Source organism: Anopheles ziemanni, chromosome 3 (genome assembly GCF_943734765.1).
Source record: "Anopheles ziemanni chromosome 3, idAnoZiCoDA_A2_x.2, whole genome shotgun sequence".
Lineage (NCBI taxonomy): Eukaryota > Metazoa > Arthropoda > Insecta > Diptera > Culicidae > Anopheles > Anopheles ziemanni.
Window position 1 is genome coordinate 47,759,702 of NC_080706.1, and position 21,922 is coordinate 47,781,623.

The 21,922-nt window shown below is 41.3% G+C and overlaps 2 protein-coding genes across 2 annotated transcripts; both read right to left on the minus strand.

Annotated features, from left to right (window-relative positions):
- Positions 1-12,606: 12,606 nt before the first annotated feature.
- Positions 12,607-16,272, minus strand: LOC131288348 (serine protease snake-like). Its single transcript, XM_058317471.1, has 4 exons — positions 15,902-16,272; positions 14,232-14,426; positions 13,647-14,156; positions 12,607-12,994 (listed from the first exon to the last, which is right to left on the minus strand). The coding sequence occupies exons 1-4, from the start codon at positions 15,993-15,995 to the stop codon at positions 12,621-12,623; spliced, it is 1,173 nt and encodes a 390-aa protein (XP_058173454.1). The 5' UTR covers positions 15,996-16,272; the 3' UTR covers positions 12,607-12,620.
- A 1,347-nt stretch (positions 16,273-17,619) lies between these two features.
- On the minus strand, positions 17,620-21,619 carry LOC131284893 (serine protease snake-like). The gene is made up of 4 exons (XM_058313752.1): positions 21,586-21,619; positions 18,646-18,858; positions 18,302-18,575; positions 17,620-18,240 (listed from the first exon to the last, which is right to left on the minus strand). The coding sequence occupies exons 1-4, from the start codon at positions 21,617-21,619 to the stop codon at positions 17,655-17,657; spliced, it is 1,107 nt and encodes a 368-aa protein (XP_058169735.1). The 3' UTR covers positions 17,620-17,654.
- Positions 21,620-21,922: the final 303 nt, after the last annotated feature.

Here is a 21,922-nt window from a genome sequence, read left to right on the forward strand (position 1 = left end):
TTACCGAGAAAACAAACATCCGCGATTGGCAGTGGTTGTCCACTAAACTCAACGTGGCCGACGAGGCTACAAAGTGGGCAAAAATACCTGACCTTTCGCCGACTAGTCGCTGGTTTCGAGGGCCGGAGTTTTTGTGGTCTCCGGAGTCGAGTTGGCCAGTGCAAAGGGAAGAACCGGGTGAGACAGAAGAGGAAATCCGCAAACACGTGATGCATCACTCTGTGGAACCACCCTTGATTGAGTTTACGCGATTCAGCCGGTGGACAAGATTATTGCGAGCTGCCGGATACGTCGTCCGCTTCATTAGCAACACGAGAAGTTTTAAAGGAGTAAAAACAAAAGCGACGGGGCCGCTAAGTAAAAACAAAAGCGACGGGGCCGCGCTAATGAACGCCTGCGGCTCACCACCTTTTGACGGCGTGGGTTCGAATCCCAGCTGAAACCGGACCCGGTGCGAGAGGACTGCATATCCACGAACAGAAAGGGGAAAAATCTTTTAAGCCCTTAAAGGGTAGGCATGACCAACACGATCGTTATGCCAAGAAGAAGAAGTAATCATAATACGATCGGAAGCAAATAAGAAACCAGAATATCCGATAAGACGACAGAAGATTTGCGCATATCTAATGAACGGAAATAAAACAAGTTTTTAGCCTAAGTTTCATTCACATAAGATCGTCGGATATGACATATTGGCAGTTAATTGCAGTAAGGTTTGCAATTGCATTTTTGAACGGCAAAGTAACCTTTGTTATTGATATGAATCATTTTAGTTCGACAAGTTGCCTTGTATTACGCAATACGCAATTTTACGCAAACAGGAAATCTTAACTTTTGCGACAAATTTCATCATTTCCAACAATCCAAAATTGAGGTAAAATGACCAAATTAAATATGAATATTTCACGATATTGCTCACAATATTTCCCATGAAGGACTTTTGGCGCTAAGACTTTCCTTCCGGTCGCTTAGTGGAAATGGGAACATGTGAATAATAAAACAAAACTACATTGACCACAGAAAATGGATGAATCATGTAGTGGAAAACTTACTCCAGCATCGGAACGTGATCCATGAATTCTGTTTTCTGCAACCAATCTGTTTCTACGCACAGTTTTTAAAGTATTAATTTTTTACTTGTTACATTTTTACACATTTACAATTGAAAAATGCTCCTTAGCAACCAATCGAACGTCTCTAGGAAAAAAGAGAGCGTTGGCAGATTATTCACTACGGGTGAGCTATGTTGTCTGCCCATGATGCATTGACTGCGCTGCGTGGTAAATTACAGAAGGAAAAAATTTCCGAGTAGGATAACAAACGACCTTCATTTTTTCAGTAACATGAGAAAAGTTTAGTTGGAGGTCGAGGCCACATTTCTGCAAGTTGTGACCTAGCACCCGAGCACGTTTTCAGTCACAATTACGATAAGGAAGTAGTCGATGATTAATGAACACTTTTTTTCGTATAGCAACCGATGGGATTGAAATCACGTGGTTTCAATTAAATGCATTAATGTTGGTTGCCAATTGAGATTTTTCAACTCGAAGAAAATACTATCAAATTTCTTTATGACGCTGCAATTCACAGTTCAGTGTAACCTTAGAGAAATATAAAACCATTATTCTAGCCAGATTAGATAAGTAAGTCTGGTTAAATGATCGTATTCGACAGGGTATTCCTATGTAGAACCACACAAGAAAGATAAATACTTTGTCTTCACGAAATATTAACACGCCTTGAAATATAAAACTAAGGAGAAACAAGGCATTTATTAAGTCTACTCTAATAAATCCTACACTCTGTCGTTATGTACTCTACATACTATCAATACATACATACTATCAAAAACCTATTGACGACCGCGTCCTTTTACCCTGCCATAATTTATCGTATGATACATATAAAATGTTACCTTGAATCAATCCATTCCTCAATTCTGGCAAATGGCTATTCATTCGTTGGAAACTCAACAACCACCATTTTAAATGCATTTTGGCAAAAAACGTGAGAAGCCAAAATCTATTTACTGAATCCTGGTAGCGTACAGCTGAGATTTGGATCCTGCAGTGAACATATTTATTCACCATTCCTTTTCTTCCATTCTATCCGTGAGAGACTTCCATTCCATCTGTAAGACGATGGTGTAAGTTATTGGTGTTTCTCTTTCTCTTTTACTTTCCGTATACATGGTTCGTCGATGGATAAAAGTAAATAGAAGAATTCACACTGACAGATGTGAATCTGAAATGCTACAACTATCAGCAACCCTCTTTGATAAATGCTGACTGAAAATTGATTCTTTGCTTGATCTAAATTACGAAGGGTGATAACAGATATATTAACCAATATTGCAATGCCCTCTCGGCTTTTAAAACTTCAATTTTAATGGTGGTACAACTATTTGACAATTGATACCATTTTCCCAATGGTTGAGGGACATAAAACATACTTCTTTGTTCTTCTGCGTTCAGAGCAAAATGACCTTGCTGAATGTTCGGTTCAAGTTTCAGTTCCCACATTTATTCGAATATGTAAATTATCGTGACGTTTTCATTCTAATAACTAGTTTTGAAGATGACGATTTTTTATGGTAATAACAATTCGTTTCACAAACCTGTTTGCTAGGAGAATATTTTTAGATGAATTTTAAAAGAATTCCGCTATATTTTACGTAGAGCATATGCCAGAATGAGCCGAGCCCCTGAAATACGTTCTTTTTTTCTGAGAATATACAGTGACCGGCAGGAAAAAGTGCCCACTTCGAATTTTGTTGATTTTCGCTTAATATTTTTTTCTCAATCCTACTAAATATTCTGCAAGTATTTTTCGTATATTGATTTACATATTTCATATAAGATCCACTAATGAGTAAGCGAAAACAAACATATTTTGATTTTGAGAAAAAAATAATAAAAAAAAGTATCTAAAAAAACAGTGACAAGAAAAAGTGCCCACTTCAGTTATTCATTATTATACATATAAATAAGAAAAAATAAATGCATTATGATATTTTATGAGTTCTCTTTTAGCTTTTAGAACCTGCTGAAGGCGTTTTGGCATACTTTCTACTAGGATTTTTAGTTTTTGGGGATTTTATTCTTCTCAAGCGCACATTAGAGCTTCAAAATTGTCGTTTTTATTCGATACATCAGTTTTGTCCACCCTGGCATCGAGAATTGCCCACAAATTATTAATCTCCGCGCTCTGAGGCGGCCATTTCAACAGTTTTGTCCGACAAGACGTTGAACTTGGCCCCGCCGGGCTGCGTGGAACTGGCCCCCGCCGGGAGAACGAACTTCTCTTCAAGACCCGTCAGGATCAGTGAAATCTCCAGATTTTGTTACAGGATATTTATGTTTATGTTGTAATCTGCAGTCTTAGCACCGTTAATGTTCCCAAGGCTCCCCACTCCACTGGACGAAAAACAACCCCAGACCACCATATTGCCTCCTTCATGGCATATTGTGCCCTGGATGTGGCGAACCTGCAACATTGCTTCCTTCGATCTGCACTGTATACGTTCATGCCATCTTCAATTAAAACGTTCAAATTTTGATTCGTTAGACCACAGAACCGTTTTCCAGTACTCTAGAGGCATAGCAGCATGTTCCTCAGCGAGCTTAAGACGCTTGGCCTTATTGGCCTTGCAATATAAGGGCGCCTCCTATCAAATCTGCTCTTTAACTCGTATGCAACAAGCCGGCGACGGATAATTCTTTCAAAAACTGATGGCTGAAGTATTTCCATGATCTCCTTGACAGTTACTTTTGAATTTATCTTGACCTCACGAATTATTTTAGAGTCCATGCGCGCATCTGTTTTGCGCATGTCTCCTCTACGAGGGCGATCCTCCACCGATCGGTGCGTTTAAAATGTAACTATGAATTTTCCTACCGCTGCGTTGTGGATTTTGTGCTTCGAATAAGTTACTTTAATGTAGATAAGTGCCATAAAAATATTTTATTCTATTTAATTTCTCGTAACACTCAAATTAATGAGCCTAATATAAACAAATTGTATATTTACAACCAAACATGAATTAAAAACGTAATCATACGTGTATAAATGTCAGAAATAGTGCTAACAAACCTAAAAAATATTAAAACGCAATAAATTGGTTAGCCCTCAATGCAAAACTTTATGCAAAACTCGAAATTTCAAAGTGGGCACTTTTTCTTGTCACTGTTTTTTTAGATACTTTTTTTTATAATTTTTTTCTCAAAATCAAAATATGTTTGTTTTCCTTTACTCATTAGTGGATCTTATATGAAATATGTAAATCAATATGCGAAAAATACTTGCAGAATATTTAGTTGGATTGAGAAAAAAATATTGAGCGAAAATCAACAAAATTCGAAGTGGGCACTTTTTCCTGCCGGTCACTGTATCTCAATATGACGATATTTTTCTCGTAGAGCGATTCGTACGTCAGGAACAAGTGCATTCAACCAAGTGGCAACGTGATAAGTTCAGTCAAGCATTCCGGTAGGGTAGATTCTGAATGGAAACCGTTCAAAATTGTACTGACTAATATTAACAATTTAGAACAAATTTTACTTTTTGGAACAATAATGTTTTCGTTTTCTGTAAAACAAAATTTATTAGTTTTAGTTATACTAGTTATCTACAGTTAGTATAGTACAGTACACGTTCTTGTTAATGATACATTTGGATTCTCAAAAAGATGACTACAAAATTCGTATGTGAAAATCCTGCCGAGCGTATCAAGGTCGAGAATGAAACTATATTCGTACTTAAAGATACTGCAGAGTAAACGAAGTTCCCATGTATGGTATTAGAAGTAAGAGATTTGCTGTGCTTATGAACAGCAACATACAAATCAAGTTCGGTCCCGGCACTGAAGTCTTAAAAGGTTTCTTTATGTTAAAGATAAAAAGGTAAAATGTATCTTTACCCATCGAGGGGCTCACCACCTCGACGGCGTGGGTTTGAATCCCAACCGAGTACAACAGGGGGAACCGAGTTCAAAATTGCAAGTGCTTGAAAAAATCACTATACGAGTATAATCCTATATATCCTGCGTTTTGAATTGATTAAAAGACGGGCTTGCTCTATCATCGACATCTTGGATTCAAACATGGAACAATCAACTGCAGTTAATATTCAATTCTAATTCAATTACTCAGGTGATAGAGCGTTCGTTCTTGTCAATTTGTGCCATGGGTTCAAATACTGATGACTCGATTCTACCGTTATGTGTCGGCTCGAAGACGTGCAGAGAATTAAAATCGCATTTAACAGCCGATTACGTCATCATTTGTACGTCTTCTTCTTCTTGGCGTAACGACCTTGTTTAGTCATGCCTGCCCGTTAAGGGCTTACGAGACTTGTTTCCCTGTTGTAACGTGGATAGTCAGTCCTCTCGTACAGAGGTGGGTCCGCGGTCTCGGTTGGGATTCGAACCCACGCCGTCGAGGTGGTGAGCCCCGGCGCTCATGGGGCGATTTTCTAACCGGCGCTACCGCTCGGCTGTCACGGACCCCCGCGAAATTGAAATATAATCAACAATATTAAATACTAGCTTGACGCCCCGGCGTTGCTCGGTAACGAAGGGATTGAGAAAAGTACTATGGTTTTAACTAATACTTGAAAGATATATTTGAATTTACTAGTTACAATAACGGGGGGTGCCCATGGCGCAGCGGTAGCGCGAGGAAACACCACACCACAGGTGTGGGATCGAATCTCGAGTCTGGCACCTTCCGGTATTACGAACGGCTGACCACCGATCTATAATATACCGTCTTTCGGTCACACAAACTCTCTTCGGAGGGAGGCCTTGTCCCACTAGGGGATGTCGTGCCACTTAAAAAAAAAAAAAGTTACAATAACGATATATTTAAAATATTTGATATTTCATCAATTTCCCCGTGATGTATAAACCTTCGGGTAACTATGTTGGATACACCTTTACATTTGGTTACATGCTTGTTTTGTCTGTGTTAGTAAAACTGAGTTTAAATTGTAGATCTCACTCAAATTTAGATGATTTTAACAAAAAATAGTGATCAAACAACTTCAACAACATCTGCAGTACTTAAACTTAATGTGTGAAAATTTTCAGAAGCGACGGTTCAGTATTGGTCGAGTTTTGAGTGTACACAGAACTCTATACATAAAAAAAGCTAAAATATGTAATAGATGAAATCATCCATACCTTATCAACATCTCGCTAGGCGATTTAGAGCAAATCGTCCAAAAACAAAAGCCCTACGTGAATCGAACATCGAGCAGTTTTGTATGGCAAGTAGAACGAAGTATAACGACTGCTCGAAAACGTCCTACATTTGTTTCACCCCCATATAAAAACGTAGCACGTTCTTTTGGACGATATTTCGAGCTGACTAGAGGCATAAATTTCGAACTCTGGTCGACACCTGCTTCCGACCTAATAGTGGATAGCCCCCTTAGAGCATGTCGATAGCCACGTCTAACAAACACATCGATCGCAGTTGGAAAACCCCAACATCAACTGGTTGATGGACCTACCTGCAACCCACTGAGGCATTCGAGCTAAAAACAGGTTGCGTAGAGGACGAAACGTTCGCTTCAGTTTGCATCCACCATTTGAACGATCAACATGAACCACGTCGCTCGATGGCGTCCCGAGGCGCAATTCGTTTCGCTGATTTCACTTCTACTGCTCGGGCAGCTACTGGGAGAAGCCGTAGGCCAGAGAGCCACCGGTCGTGACTTTGTATTTCCGCCTGTGAACGATCTGGCCATCGGCGAACGGTGCACGGTTCCACCGACGCCCACCTCAAGTGTTTCGTACGCGCGCGAAGGTATCTGTCGACGGGTTCGCGACTGTCCGTCGTTCGTGCCGCGCGTTATCCTGGAGTCTTTCGACATCCGGCGCGATGTTTGCTACTTCGAGGTACACGATCCGGTGGTTTGCTGCGTGCAGGAGCCCATACCCACCAGAGATCTGCAGAGAAAGATCACGCGTGGCCAGCAGGGTGTTTTCGTCGAGCAGCAGACGGAATACGAGCTAGACTACAGCAATATGATCAACTAAGTGACGGGTGGTAACTTCTCAGCCATAAAGTAAACCACACAACCTATCGTAGTGATGTTTAGCATTTTTCGATTAATTTAAGGTAATAAAATAAAAAGTATCCTTATTCAAGCTACAAACTGAATCAATTTAATTTTCGTTCGACCTACATGTGATAACCTGGTCATTTTTTAAACTCAATAAATATCTCATTCTTGACGCAATTTTGCCTAAAATGAAAGCCCAAATATTTTGGGCGCATCAGTCATTGTCGAACCAATGACACTAATCATCGAGAGATGTTTATGATTTGTAAGCTTAAGCTACCTTGATCTTACCTAAAATAGAGGCTTTCGGTTATCTTAATCCATGTTTTTCAAAGTTTTTATGTTTGCTTACGAGTTTTTGCAAGTATTTCATATTTATTCCCCTTGGGCGCTCACTCGGGAAACCCCCATTCCGATGGCAATACTCGTCTTGAAATGTTTTGTACAGGGTATAATTTGGAATTATTTATCAGCATTATTTTCAAAACATACTGATTGCAGCAACTTTTAAACGCAGACGCTATAATCACTTGCCTTCCCGGTCAGTCGTTTGCTTCTCGCGTACCGTACCGGGTACGTTTTTTAAAATCAATTCTACGCTCTTGAACCATCATGTGTTCGATCTCTGTAAAACAAAACTTATTGGTTGCATTACTGCTAGCCCTCTGCGGTTCCTATGTCTTAACGATACCTTTGGATTCCCAAATGGATGTCTCCAAATCCGTAAAAAACACACCTACAGATTATACCGAGAAAGTGATATTCCTGAATGAAACATATGTGGATCTGGGTGATGTTTGTTCTGTCAACGGTGAAAATGGTACCTGCATGATAGACGCGAGTTGTTTAAATTGTCCCAATGTTCCTCGAAAAGTAGGTCCAGGAAATCCATGCAATAGTCAAGCTAAAGACTTAGTGGTTTGCTGCACTTGTCAATCGAATATGAATTCATCTTCGCCGAAGGGTACGGAGAGGGTCGAACACAAGGTACCACTTGCTTCGACTACGGAAAATCTAAAACCAGCAATAGATGATAATTTTGAACATTCTACAAAACATGTAAAGAAGGAGAGCAGTGGAGGCGATGAAAATCAATGCCAAGATAACTGCGAACAAGAATCCAGAGAAGAAACTACTGAAGGTGTAGCGGATGCCGATATGTCGGAGTAGTTTTCCGACACGAGTGCCTAGAAAATCCATGTAAAATTGAACTGTTTGTTTCACAAAGAAAATAAAAGATAACCAAGCCGGAATAGGTGATATGTAGTTTCCAAATAATGTATACTTTCCAATGTGTTTTTATTTACAATGCAAGGGGTGTATCATATAGACGAAAAAGAAAAACCGTTTTAATCGACGCCCATTAAAATAACCTTGATTTGGAACCCAGTGAATAAAACATTTGTTAAATTGTTTTTAACCACCCGTTAGATAATTTTTCGGAATATCAGTCGTGCTCAAATATAGTGAAAAGTTTTTTTATCAAATTATCAAACCAAACTCTTGAAAAATAAAGGTACTGTCATCCAAATGCTCCTACTGTTTAGAGACAACTTCATAATCGTTTCAGAAAAATTCCAATCTTCATTCATTTTTTCGGGTCGTTCTGAAGAACTTCATTTTAAACTCTGTTCTTATCATCGACTCTCGATCCCAGCCGAAGAGCTCTCGCGTTGCTTGCTGAACATGGCCGACCTACTGCATATGGCTTTATTAGATTTGAGAAATTAGAAATGCTTCTAAGATACATCATAATCAAATATATGACGATGAGTCCCACCTCTTACTCCAACACAGGTTGGTATAGAACCATGGCTGCAAATTTAGAAACTTGAATATGTGAAAAAGTTATTTCAGTTTGTTTCATGTCTAGAAAGGCAATAGCAGAAGAACTATTTTTGTTGTTGTTTGTTTCGAAGGATTAATAGTTCATAACTCAATAATCCATAATGAAAAACCATAGAGATGGATTTGTGGGCTGAATTTATCTGTTTTAAATTGAAGATTGAAAAACTCTGGTACTAAGGCGAGAAAATAACAACCTTTTAGCAATTCATACATCCCAAGTGATTAAAAAGATAAACAGTTTTAGATAAAACCGTCCACATTTAAGAATTTCAGGACGAGCATGTTAGATAGGCTTATTCTTAGGAAAGTAATGAAGATTTCGGATGACTATGGGTATTTTTGCTAACATTTTAAATTCGTTCCCATTTCGTATGGGATTTGATTGCATTACTCTTCTTGAGGTGCCATGGAAGCAGAATAATTTAATTCAAAATTATGATTATCAGCTTTGTTTTCAAAACATACCGATTATTACCGCTTTTGAGGACAGTAGCTCTCTCTCTCGTTACCTTAGTCGCCAGTCTAGTTCTTCTACTGTACCATATCGGATTGGTTTTTGGAAAGAAGTTTACTTTCAACAATCGCAATGCTGTCTTTCGCGGGAAAAAAAGTTTTATTGGTTCAATTGCTGCTAGTACTTTGCGGTGCCTTCGTGTTAACGATACCTATAGATTCACCGGACAACAACTATTCTGCCAAGTTTGTGCCTAAAGATCCTGCAGAGCAAATGAAGTTCAGGAATGGCACGGTATTGGAACTAGGTGATACATGTTCTTTCGAAGGACTAAAAGGTACCTGCAAACTGTACGACGACTGTTTTCCTGCTTGTCCCGGCATTCCCCAATACGTGGTTCCAAAAAACCCATGCAACAGTGAAGCTAATGCTGTGGTGGTTTGCTGCACTTGTGAACGGAAAAATAAATCATAGTCGTTGAATTAATCGGCATCCACCGTCATGGCAGAGATACGAAGGAGGCCTAAAGTAAACGATGTCTTCCCAAGAGCGCTGAAACACAGAAATTAAACCTGGACCTGAACAAAAAATCATACAATGGAACCACGCATACAAAGTGAATCACTAGCTGATTCCACGAAGAAGTTGTAATACACGAACCTGTAAAAAAGAACATGTTGTTCTATAAGGTTATCCAATAAAGCAATAACAAGATAAAAATACGGTGAAACATTGTTTATTATCTTCGACACGTTTTCCCCTATCATTACAGAAGGGTAAATAGAATGAGAAAAAATGAAGAATTGAAAACTATGTTTTGCAAGGATTAATTTATTTGAATTGGTAGATATGTCAATTAAAGATGGTTTGGGAAAGGAATTGAGAAATGTATAAACAACCTATCATCCCAATGCTCCTGTTGTTGAGCGGCAACATTAGCAATGCAAACCATCAACCATCAGTCGCTTCTGCGAGGCTTCTAGAGGAACATTCTTGCAAACCGCACTCTTATCAACGACCTCTGCTCTCGGCCGAAGAGTTCTAACACACCGGACTGGTGTTTGTGAAGTTATGTTCGCAGAATCGTTGCTGTTGCTCGTCACAGGATCCATCTTGCCTAATATATCTTTGGTATCCGCAGATTCATCGGAAATCGTGTACGAGATGGATGAAAAGGCGAACCTACATGATTCCTGTGTTTTTTATGTGTTTGCATAAAAACTTCGCGAAAAATGTAAAAACTATCCGAACCGCGACACAACAGTGGAAGATCCAAATCGATGCTACAGTGAAGTTAGGAAGATTTGCTGCACCTGCAATCACAAGCCGAAACTGTACAGTGTATGCCAAAACAATGGTTTCAGTGGAGTCACGATCTCGACAAACAACTGCGCAAATGCTCGAAATCAGATGTTTCGACAGGATGTTTTCATTTGTTGCGAAGATGTGGAGTACTTAACTGAAATTGAACGAAATTCAATGTGCAAAAAACACGGAAGTTAAATATTCTGAGCTCGCAATAGTTAAACAAGAAACGTGTAATTGCAAAATATTTAAAAGGTCTTCTTAATTTGCCGTTTGAAAAGAAAAGGTCGGAGATCTGAGGCAGATCAGTCCATACGGGCTGTGAACATTACTATGGGTTATCTCTTCCGAAAAGGTATTTCCCATCGGTTATCTACTTGCCTGACCTGAAAGAGAATACCACGCTCTATCATGGTTGCGTGTCTTCAACTCTTATCAACTTCAGTGCACTGTTGCTGCTTGTTTATTCATCTTTAGCCAATGGTTAGAACTTAAATGGGAACAATTTTGAAAAGTAACGATTACCTTAGTCAGTGTGTCATTAGAGGATATTTACTCCCTAAAAGTGCCTTACTTTATAACTAACGTACTGTTCTGTTCGTAAGAACAGTAATAATTTAAAATTAAAGTTTATGTTAGATTTTGTTTATGCAGTCATGACTAAAGCAATGGCTAAATGATGTTTTAAAACAATCTCGTCGTCTCTATTAGCCTACATTGCTCGTTACTGATTTATTGCAGATAAAAGCTTAAAACAACTAATGACGGATATCTATGGTGGTTTAGATTATTTTGGTTGAAATACATAAGGTTTAAACAAATTTTATCCCACTATGAAGACGACAAACGTGCTGACAAAATGGAATATCCATCAGAGGTTGTTAATTAGCAGCACTATCATTAATTTTGTAGAACGTGATCTCTTTTCAATAATTTGTCAATAGAACCACGGGGTTTTCCCGAAAACCATCACATTCAAGTCTGGACAAAATATGTTAATCTTTTAGAAATATGAGATCCTCTCTCGCTGGGTTTTAATTGGGAAACACAATTCATTGCTCAGGAAGTAAAACGAAAGAAACAGGCTGTTATTTCATACATTAAAATTTTCAGAGTCAATTAAAGTTAGGGAAAATATGAATACAAAGATTCTTTAAATCCACCATTATATTTTGTAACGTGCCACGAAATACATTTTTCTCTACCATTTATATGGAACACACCAGATATTTCTAATCATACGTTTGGAGAATGGGGATCATCCTCATTGAGCAGGGTTTTCCCCAACACACCGAAAGCCTGTTGCCGGGAAACAACGTTAGAGTGCAACGATCCAACTTGCCATCCATCATCCGCCCCTGTTGGGCCCCGTACACCTTTAACAATCTTTTCGGAAGTTCCTTGGGTTACCGATACTGGAGAAAGCGCAACAAGAAGCAGCAAGGGAATTCACCCTTTTGCATACTTTACGGACAACCGGTTTCAGGCCACAAACGTGGGATGGTTAACACGGGGAAGCTAAACCGCAATGAGGAAGCCACTAGGAACGTGTTAACCTTCCAAACTGCGCCGGATTCCGACATTTCATGAAAAACAGGTGACAGAGAGAAAAAAAATCGATAGCAACTGTTCGTTATTTACTAATCGGTGCGTTTTCGTGCGATATGTGCTAAAACCGGGAATGTTACACTATGTATTATGTCTATGTACAGTACATGTCTCTGGTTTGTTGATTAGACTTTATTCACATTTATTTTCATCATTTTCCTACATTATTCGTGACAAAACAGTAAGGTATGTTTATTTCACTCGTCGTAGTTTGTTTTCCTTCGTAATAGATAACATAAATAAAATTAAAACCCATTATACACGATCGCGTACCTAGGTCTTGTCAAAGCGATTCGCATCGAACTTCCGCTAAGGCCCTTGTAAATCCGTCTGCCGTTCAGCTGAACGCAAACTGGTTGCTGCTTCCGCGGGTGGCCGTGGCTTCCTCTGGCCACACCACGGCTTCGATCCAATCGAGGTACTCCGAGACGCGCGTGTAAATGCCGGGCGTGCTAGTACCGCACGTGATGCCAAACGAGGTGATACCGATCACCTGCACCGCGCAACTGCTCTCATCGCCCGAGTAGATCTGCAATGGACCACCCGAATCTCCCGTACAGGTGTCCCGTCCACCGGCCAGATATCCGGCGCACAGGTGCGTGTCACGTAGGCCCTGCGGTACGCGCGGATTCCGCTGGAAGTACACTGCGCAGGCGGGCGTTGAGAACAGGTCCAGCGTTACCTTCTGCAACTCTTTGGACGTTGGTCCGTCTGTGAAGTAGATGAAAAGATAAACACATGTAGGCATTTCTCTCCATTGAATATAATTTGTCTTGTGCAATGGGAACGAAAATTTCTCAAATGCCATCGATGACGTAAGAAACAAGCTTTCGGGGATTCGCACAATTTCCCATACCGGTTTAACCGAAGGCATTTGATCCCGAGGCCCGTTTGGGGCTGAATAAAATTTCAGAGGTTTAATGTGCTTATGGGACAGCAACAAAACCGGTTCAAGATTGTTTGACAAAAGTTTAACAATGGCAAAGGGTGCTAATCTAAGGCCTTCCGGCCGTAAGCTCATTCTCCGAAATGGTGACGTCATGTGCATATAATTTGATAGAATTCTAAAAAACTGACCTAGGTAGCGCAGATAGTTTGCATAATCAAACAATTCTCAATCAGTAGCAATCTGTGGGTTCTACTGTGGTCTCCTAGGTAGCATATACGGCTTCATCCCTTGTGCAAATCAGGCTTTTATCGGGTTCAAAAAAAGAATTATCGACCGGTTCTTCGGTTGAAATGAAATTAGAATATTGATAGCTATATGATAAATGATGGCATGTTCTGATCGAAGGGAATCCTCTAATATCCGCAGTCACGACTTCCACTGGTACAAGTTTACTCTCAAAGGGATAACACTTACATGCCTGTGTGGATCCGAACCCGGTGGCTATCGCCTTCGTCCGATCGATTTCAGATGAACTGTACAGGCAGGCAGGCCTGATGCGATTCGAAAAGCTGACTCCGTTCTGCAGCTTCAGCAGAGCAATATCGTCGTACACCGTGCGACGTTTGTAGGTCGGATACTTGACGATCTGCACCACACGCTCGTCGACTGGGTCCTCAAACTCCGTATCGCCTTCTCGCAGCTCGCCGAGCCGGACAACGATGTCCGTCGACTCGAGACAGTGGGCCGCCGTCATTACCCACTGTTCGCTGATCAACGTAGCGCCACACCGGAACACCACTATGCCCCGCTCGTCCGGAATACCCAGCCGGGCCATGTGTGGAAACTCGCCGGCGCGTGCCTGCGTACCACCGATGATGAGGTTCTGCTCCTTCGGGCACTGCTGTCGTTTGATCTTTACTACCGACGAACCGAAACCAAGTGTTCCAACCAGAGCTGATGGCTTTCGACTGTACTCGCGGCACTCTGACGGATTTTAGAGAGGAAAACTTTACTTTAGAACATGATCCACCAAAACTACTGTTCGCATTGCTATCTTACTCCGTTCACTGATGCGCGAGTCCTGACTGTATAACTGCTGCAACCGTTGCTCGTAGTCCGCCGGACAGCAGACGATCGCTTGCTGGGCCGTGTAACCACAAATCTTAACCACACGCGACTCCTCCAACAGCGCCCGACAGCTACTGTAACCACGACAGATTCCTGGTGCATTGCCATATAGACATGAATCGCCATCTGAGAATGAAATGTATTATTTTATATTAAAACCTCACTTTAAATTTTAATATTAATTAAAATATCGATTATATCTTTTTTATTTGTCTCTGATTTTTGCAATCGAACTGGGCAAAATATAGGTTTATTCAATGTGAAAAATCAATTCGAACACGTTAAAATTCAAACTGAAACTAAAACGCAAAGTAGTTTTAGCTATACTTGGCAAAATATTATCCTCTGGAACAAGCTTCATTTGGCAAAACTGTTCGTTCAAAAGCAGCTTTGGCGTGCTAATCAGCCCGGATGATTTGGATATCTTAATTTCTTGTCTTTTTAAAGAAGTTCCTCTATTCTGTGAAACCAGTAGAACTAGTCAGCATTTAAACCGGTTATAGTAAATAAAAAAAGAACATCGTAAAATTCACTTTTCTAGAAGTTTATAATCGTTCGCTCGTATCTCATTAGCATAATCGAGAGCGCATTACTAAAGCGCGGAATGTATATCTTGAACTAAAGACGATGGTTTACACAAACTTTTGGCGTATCAAGCCTTAGGGCCGTACCGTATTTCACCAAACAACTACCGGCCGATGAGAGGATCGCACTCGGTAACGTGTTAATGGGATAATCAACGAACTTTAACAATTAGAAACTACTAGACGAAAGTATACCAACAGAGGGTTATACATACCGTGAGTTTGGTTGCTATAGAAACATGTACAAACGCCGCCCAGTAGTACAATATTTGCGCGAGCGCGTACGTAAATTGTAGGTGTGATACGATTTCTCTTTCCTATTTACATATTTACATATTGTTTAGTTTACATACGCAGAGCCTAAAATATGAGTTACAATCTTGATAAAATTCATCTCAAAACTCTGGAGGAAGCAAGCAATTTAAACACGTTTATGATGCTTTTCTACACCAGATAGGTAGCAGTATTACCCATAGATAGATTTCAATTCAAATCTCTTTTTATTTATTGATGTAAAAGGTTCAAGTTATTTTAGAAGAGTATTGTTAAGCTAAGACTTTGTAACATTTTCGCTCGTTACTGATGTGATGTGTTTACAGTCTGATTATTTTCCGTGTAATTTACACCTCATTTTGATCGGGTTCTTTTCCCCATGTTTTAGCATGGGAATTGATTTTGAATAGATTAAGATGTTCTATGAGAGTTTGAGCACTACTTGATGCTCCGATCACCAATTGCGTTTCAAAGATTCTGTGGGAGTTTTGTTCACGATATGTTCGCACAGTTCGATGCGCAATCGTACTAGCGGCGGTGCGATCTTCCGGCCGGGGATTTGTTGGAACACCATACAATCATGGTACCGCGTCACGATCCCCACCAGTGCGGTAATACATACACCACATACACCAACAACCACACCAAATTTGGCCCGAAACTTCAGACGGTGCTTCACGCACTCTTATCATCACAAACTTTTGGGTTCCGGAATTCGTCACCCCGTCACGGCTTTTTACTCACCATTGCCGGAGGCGAGCGCGCGACCAAAACCGATCGCACCTAGGGTAAGGGCTGTGAGCCACCACCGGGAGACGTACTCGATCGCTGGCGCCATTATTTGTTTATCTGCCGGGGCTTTCCCTGGAGCGCTTCCTTCGTGTCAGCTGAATTGCCCACTGGAGGCAACGTGCTCGCTGTGTGCGATCTTTGACACCGCTGTTGAAACCTGTCGTAACGTAACTGGCCCACGGAGGTCACGGGCGGCGAGTGCGTGCCGGTCACCGTACTCGAAGATGAAGCTGCCAGCCAACTACCAACACGGATGGCCCTATCTTGCTAACAAAGGCCGCGACACTTCCCGCATGCACACCGAAAAACCAGCCTAGCGCCGGACGACGTCTGACGACGAGACGGTAGCACACCTTGCACGATCGACGGACTGATCACGTTTGAGTGACGATTCCGAGCGCCCGATCTGTTGTCGAGTCGCGATCGCGTGGATCGGATCACGCCGTACGCTCGCGGAGGCACGCTGGGGTGATGCGCGGACAGTGCGGATGGCTTTTGTTTCGGATCGAAGGTGCGGGAAATACCCGGGCGATAAAAGAGCACGGTAGAGATCTGTGGGCGCGCGAAAGAGAAATGGTACACCGTGGCCATCCGAACACAAGAGGGAGAGAGATAGAGAGGTAGGTCCGCGGCTACAAACTAAACGACGATCGGTAGTAGTGCAAGGATTATGTATACACTATTGGAGATTCCTCCAGCCAATGCGACAGTCTCGTGTGTGCTTATCATAAATCTTGCGCGTCTAACGCGTCTCGGAAGCTGTGGCGACGTGTACGAGAGAACCAGCATGAAAAGAAACATTCAAACCTTGTTCAAATGCAGCAGATCACGTAGTTATTTCTCCTTGTGGTAGTGAGCACAGTGGGACGTCGATCGCATCCCCAAACTGCACCGTACGCATCGTAAAATATTTAATTTCCGTTACGCAAAATGGCTGTGGGCTCCATTATGTGTTTTCCAAAATATGTCGCAATAATATTCGGCAAATTTAGAAAAGAGATCGACAAAAACAAACCAATTAATCATAACTACACCATATTAGAGTACTTTACGACCAACATGAATCAAGTTCTCCACAGTGATTCTCTGATCTTTTTAAAACTTTACTTTGAATTTAAATTGTTAAGCTAAAAGTTTTTTGTTATTATGTAATTACATTAACATCATGAAAAATTAACAAAAAACTCAAAAAATCCTAAGTTTTCTACTTACTTAATTATTGAGCTTGTGCAACATCTGTTAAACGGTTCGAGTCTCCAACCCAAAATTTGACATGATCATGCCTAAATACTGGAATGACTGGACTACTCTGTTGTCCGTCCTTGCGATGGTTAATAAACGCTGTCCAGCAATTTCCTTAAGAACATTACGAAATATGTGGCAAAAAACCTACTGGAAATTTTAATAATTTGAATTTTTATTTATTAATTATTTGTTTGGTTTACATTCATCGTAAATTCATTATATCGTTTTTTTGCTCTTATTATATGGCAAACCATCTTCCTCGTCACATTCGTTTAACATTTATAGAAAAAAGGAAATTCCTATAGTATATTTGCAGCCGTTATATAAAGAACTTCAGCCATCTTCAGATGTCCATTTATCACTAGCTTGTTTTACTTGTACGCAAAATGGTTGGTAATTTAAAAATTTTTTCTTTCTTCAGTTTTCTTTTCTCGTATTGCCGATTTGGTATACAATATTTTTATGGCCACACTACTGACTCAATCCAGCTGAGATAGGGAGTCACTCTAGTATAGATTGCCGGTGTGGAACTGCCGCAGACCTTTCCAAACGATGTTACGCCGATGATGTAGAAAATGCATTGATTTTCTTCATGTGTAATCTGTAACGGTCCGCCGGAGTCCCCCTGACACGTGTCCTTACCACCAGCCAGATCACCAACACACAGTTGCGTGTCTTTAATCCCTTGCCGTACGAAACGGTTGGCTATATACTGTTCGGCGCACAGAGCGTTGTCGTAGATGTTCAGTGCCACTTTACGCAGGTCGTCCGACTTGATACCGAAACCTTCTAGTAGCCCGAATCCAGTCGCTATCGCCGTCCGCGCGTTAATGTCATCCGAGTCATAAAGGCAAGCGGGACGGATAAAGTTAGTAAAGTCGACGCGCGATCGGAGTTGAATTAGAGCCAGATCGTTATATTTGCCTACGCTACGACGAAACTGTGGGTGCAGGATGAATCGCAGGATATCGTAGTCCTCCGGTTCGGCTCCGTCGTCTGAACGCAAGAGGTTTTGATCACCGAGACGCACGATCGACGGCAAGGCACTGACAGAAAACAGAAAAAGTTATCACATTCATTCTGTAAGTAAATATGGTCAAATCTTACCCATCATCTGACTCCAAATAGCAGTGGGCAGCCGTTAAGACGTACAAGTCGCTGATCAGCGATCCTCCACACTCGAATGCGTACCCTCCGGTCGGTTTAGGCCACCCAATCGCTGCCATATGAGGAAACTCCCCGGGTTTCGTTGCATTTCCTCCAACGATCAATTTAACCACCGTGTCACATTTTGGTACATCGATGTTGACTAGTGTCGGATTCAGCGTAAGTGAACTGATGGCCACACGTTCCGTAGTCAGTTTCTTATACTCGTTGCACACTGGAAAGAAAAAAGACCACGAGTAATAGACGAAATGTAAACCTACATTGAAGGATCTACTGTTACTCACTTTGGACACTTTTTCGTGTCCCCAAATCACGGTTAGTTGATTCGAATGGAGCCGTCTGCGGGACGTTGTTAGTTCGGATTTGCTGTGATTGAGGGCAACACACGATCGCTTCCTGTGCGGAGTAACTGCATACGGTGATCCTCACGCCCCGTACACATTTCGAGAACGGTGTGCAGACACCTTGCTCGCCCTGGTGGGTACATGATTCACCCTCTGTAATGTGTAACAAGTGTTTGAACATGTTAATTTAAATAGTATACGGAAGCGAAAATAACATAACTATTCAACATAGCTGAAATTTTGATGATTGGTAATTAATTGATCTGGTAAAAAGTTTCAATTCTTCTCATACTTTATGCTGCAAGAGTACTGTCAACTAATGGAATAAGATTGAATTATCTAAGAATATTCAGATTTTTGTATTGAACAAATTGTGGTTTTGTTTCAAATCACAATGTGCACCATTTGTGCAAAATAGCACTTCTGAATGAAGAAAAATAATTTACAGTTCTACTATTACAGCCCGTTTAGACGTTGAAAATGATGATGATCAGTTGTTTATTGATTTGAAGAAAAAATCTACACATCATTACAAATGAAAACAACCAATTGTACCCTACGTTTCCGCGTCTCCCATCGATGATTATAGTTTGTGAATGTTGGTGAGATCGAAATTACCATTCCTACAGATCTTTGCCACCGGTTTATTGAGCACTTTTGATCCCAACCCGCGGGGTAAACACGCAAACATAACACGTTCTAAAGAAGTACAAGGTCTTACGTAGTATACAGCAAAAGTTTATTATTAACAAACTAACACGATCCTGATCCCTATGCATTATTCGATTCAAATCTGTGTATTAAGCTGCGAATATATTGTACCTTGCAACGCAATGCAACGATCGACGATGAAGGAACACACAATCAGGAAGGCGATCCACCGCATGGACAACATTCGATAGGAATTTAAAGGCACCATCTAGTAACGGAAATCACTTGCACTGAAACTGTGGCTACAGGTAGAAAATGGTAGAACACAGGGTTCTAGCTTCTGTTTGAGGTGTCTGTAAAGCTGTACTCATGCGTATCTCTGACGAGTCGAGCAAGCACTGATCAGCCGGATGGAGATCAACGGCGCTATTCGCGATTGTCTTGCCTTGAGCCGGGTATACGTCATAGCATCAAACGAGTTTTGTTTAGCATCGTGTGTTTGATCTTCGACGTTGCGTCTCATGCTGGAGAATGTGTGTGTCCGAACCAAACGCCGGTTTAACCCCCGGTCATAGCGTTAACTCCCGGTTATAGCTTTACGCAAACTCTTGCGTTTGCATTTTTTCCCATGGGAGAGATAGGGGCTGTCTCCGGTGACAGCATACCTTCCGTTTTCTGTACTAAAAACAAACGATTTTATTTCTTGCGTTTGTCAACTGCATCGTCGCCGACGCAAAATCCTTAAAAGTGCGGCGCTTAGAACAATTGCTAGGTGTTCTGTTAACCCCTGGTCATAGCATTACGCAAACGCATGCATTTGTGTTTTACATCTATCAAACTAACACAGATTTCTACTTTAATTTTTGAATATCCCAATTATATGACTAAACAATCGTAAAAACCTATAAGGATCAATATTTACTATTGCCACATAGAAAAGCCAAACCCTGCTGCAAGAATCAAAATAGTTTGATTTTTAGTCCAGAAAACGGAAGGTACGCAGTCACCGGTGACAAGCCCTATCTCAAATGCACCAGATCACGTAGTTATTTCTCCTTGTGGTAGTGAGCACAGTGGGGTTTCGATCGCATCCCCAAACTGCATCGTACGCATCGTAAAATATTTCATTTCCTTTACGCAAAATGGCTGTGGGATCCATTATGTGTTTTCCTGAAAGATCGCTGAAATCAAACTGTTGGGAGCCTGTGTGTGTATAGCGCCAATTGCCACTCACAGACGACACGCAATTGTCATCTTGTTGATGTGTGCACCGGCTTCCCGGAAAGCTCCCATGAGCACTCATCCTCTTTTTGCTCCTCGACCGTTGGCCAGGACGGTATCGTTTTAGCTAGACTAAGTTTTAACGTGTGTAATAATTTATTCATTGATGTTGTGTTTTAGATAATAAATTCCGAGCAACACCAAAGATACAAAAGTGGCGACGAGGTGAAGAACGAGAGTGCGATCTACAAAAATCTACAAAAAGCGAAAAATTATCTACGTCGAACACGGTACGATGAACCCCGCTGACCCCAACGGCGAATTGCCGCCATCGCAAAGCAGCCATGATCCAAGCACCGCGTGGATACACGAAATGTTTAAGCAGCAACAGTGTCTCCTAAACCAACAGCAGGAAGCATTTTTAAAGCAGCAGGAAATTTTTTTAACGCGGATGATGTCAGTTGTAAATGTGCGTGAATCGATAGTGCCGGAGTTTTTGATTGATTCGCTGGCGAAGCACGTAACGGAGTTTAGATATGATCCCGAGGAACGCGTCACCTTTGCTGCTTGGTACGGGCGGTTTGAAGATCTGTTCGAGAAGGATGCTGCCAAGCTACCCGAGGATGCTAAAGTGAGGTTGCTGTTGCGGAAACTCGGAGTGGCAGAACATGAGCGGTACAACAGTTATATATTGCCAAAAAAAGCTTGTGACTATGGGTTCGCGGAAACAGTTGTAAGGCTAAAAGCGCTTTTCGGAACGGCAGAATCCGATATAAGTCGACGATACAAATGCTTTCAGTTGCAAAAAACACGTACCGAAGATTACGTTACGTTTGCGTGTAGGGTAAATAAGGCCACCGTAGAAGCGGAATTGGCAGGACTCAGCGAAGAAACATTGAAGTGTTTGCTTTTTGTATGCGGTCTGAAAGACGAGCAAAACGCTGATGTGCGCGTACGACTGCTGAGCCGCATGGAAGAGAAAGAAGATATAAGCCTAACGCAACTAACTGATGTATGCCAAAAACTGGTCAATCTGAAGCATGATACCGCACTGATCGAGGGAGAGCGAATTGTCCAAATGGTTAGAGAGTGCAATAGTTCCAAAACAAAGTGGCAAGCTAATAACAACCAACAGCACCGTTCCGGAAAAGGCAAAGTGTCTTGTTTTTTGTGTGGAGAAGGCCACTGGGCTAGAAAATGCACCTTTAAAAACCATAAATGCAGTAAGTGCAATAAGTTTGGACACAAAGAAGGTTTTTGCGATGCTGCGTCTCGTTGGACAAATAAGAAGAAGCAAAAACGCACCGTACGAATTGTATCGGTAAACGCAGTCCGAAGCGGACGT

Bases quoted from the DNA above. Each gene is read 5' to 3' on its own strand.
- LOC131284893 (XM_058313752.1), bottom strand. From the start codon at position 21,619: ATGCTTCAGATTGACCAGTTTTTGGCATACATCA. The intron at 18,576-18,645 runs GTGAGTAACAGT...TTTTCTTTCCAG, and splicing joins GACACGAAAAAGTGTCCAAA to TGTGCAACGAGTATAAGAAA. The intron at 18,241-18,301 runs GTAAGATTTGAC...GTTTTCTGTCAG, and splicing joins TATTTGGAGTCAGATGATGG to TGCCTTGCCGTCGATCGTGC.
- LOC131288348 (XM_058317471.1), bottom strand. From the start codon at position 15,995: ATGGCGCCAGCGATCGAGTACGTCTCCCGGTGGTGGCTCACAGCCCTT. The intron at 14,427-15,901 runs GTGAGTAAAAAG...TTTCATTCTCAG, and splicing joins CGCGCTCGCCTCCGGCAATG to ATGGCGATTCATGTCTATAT. The intron at 12,995-13,646 runs GTAAGTGTTATC...TCTACTTCACAG, and splicing joins GTTCGGATCCACACAGGCAT to ACGGACCAACGTCCAAAGAG.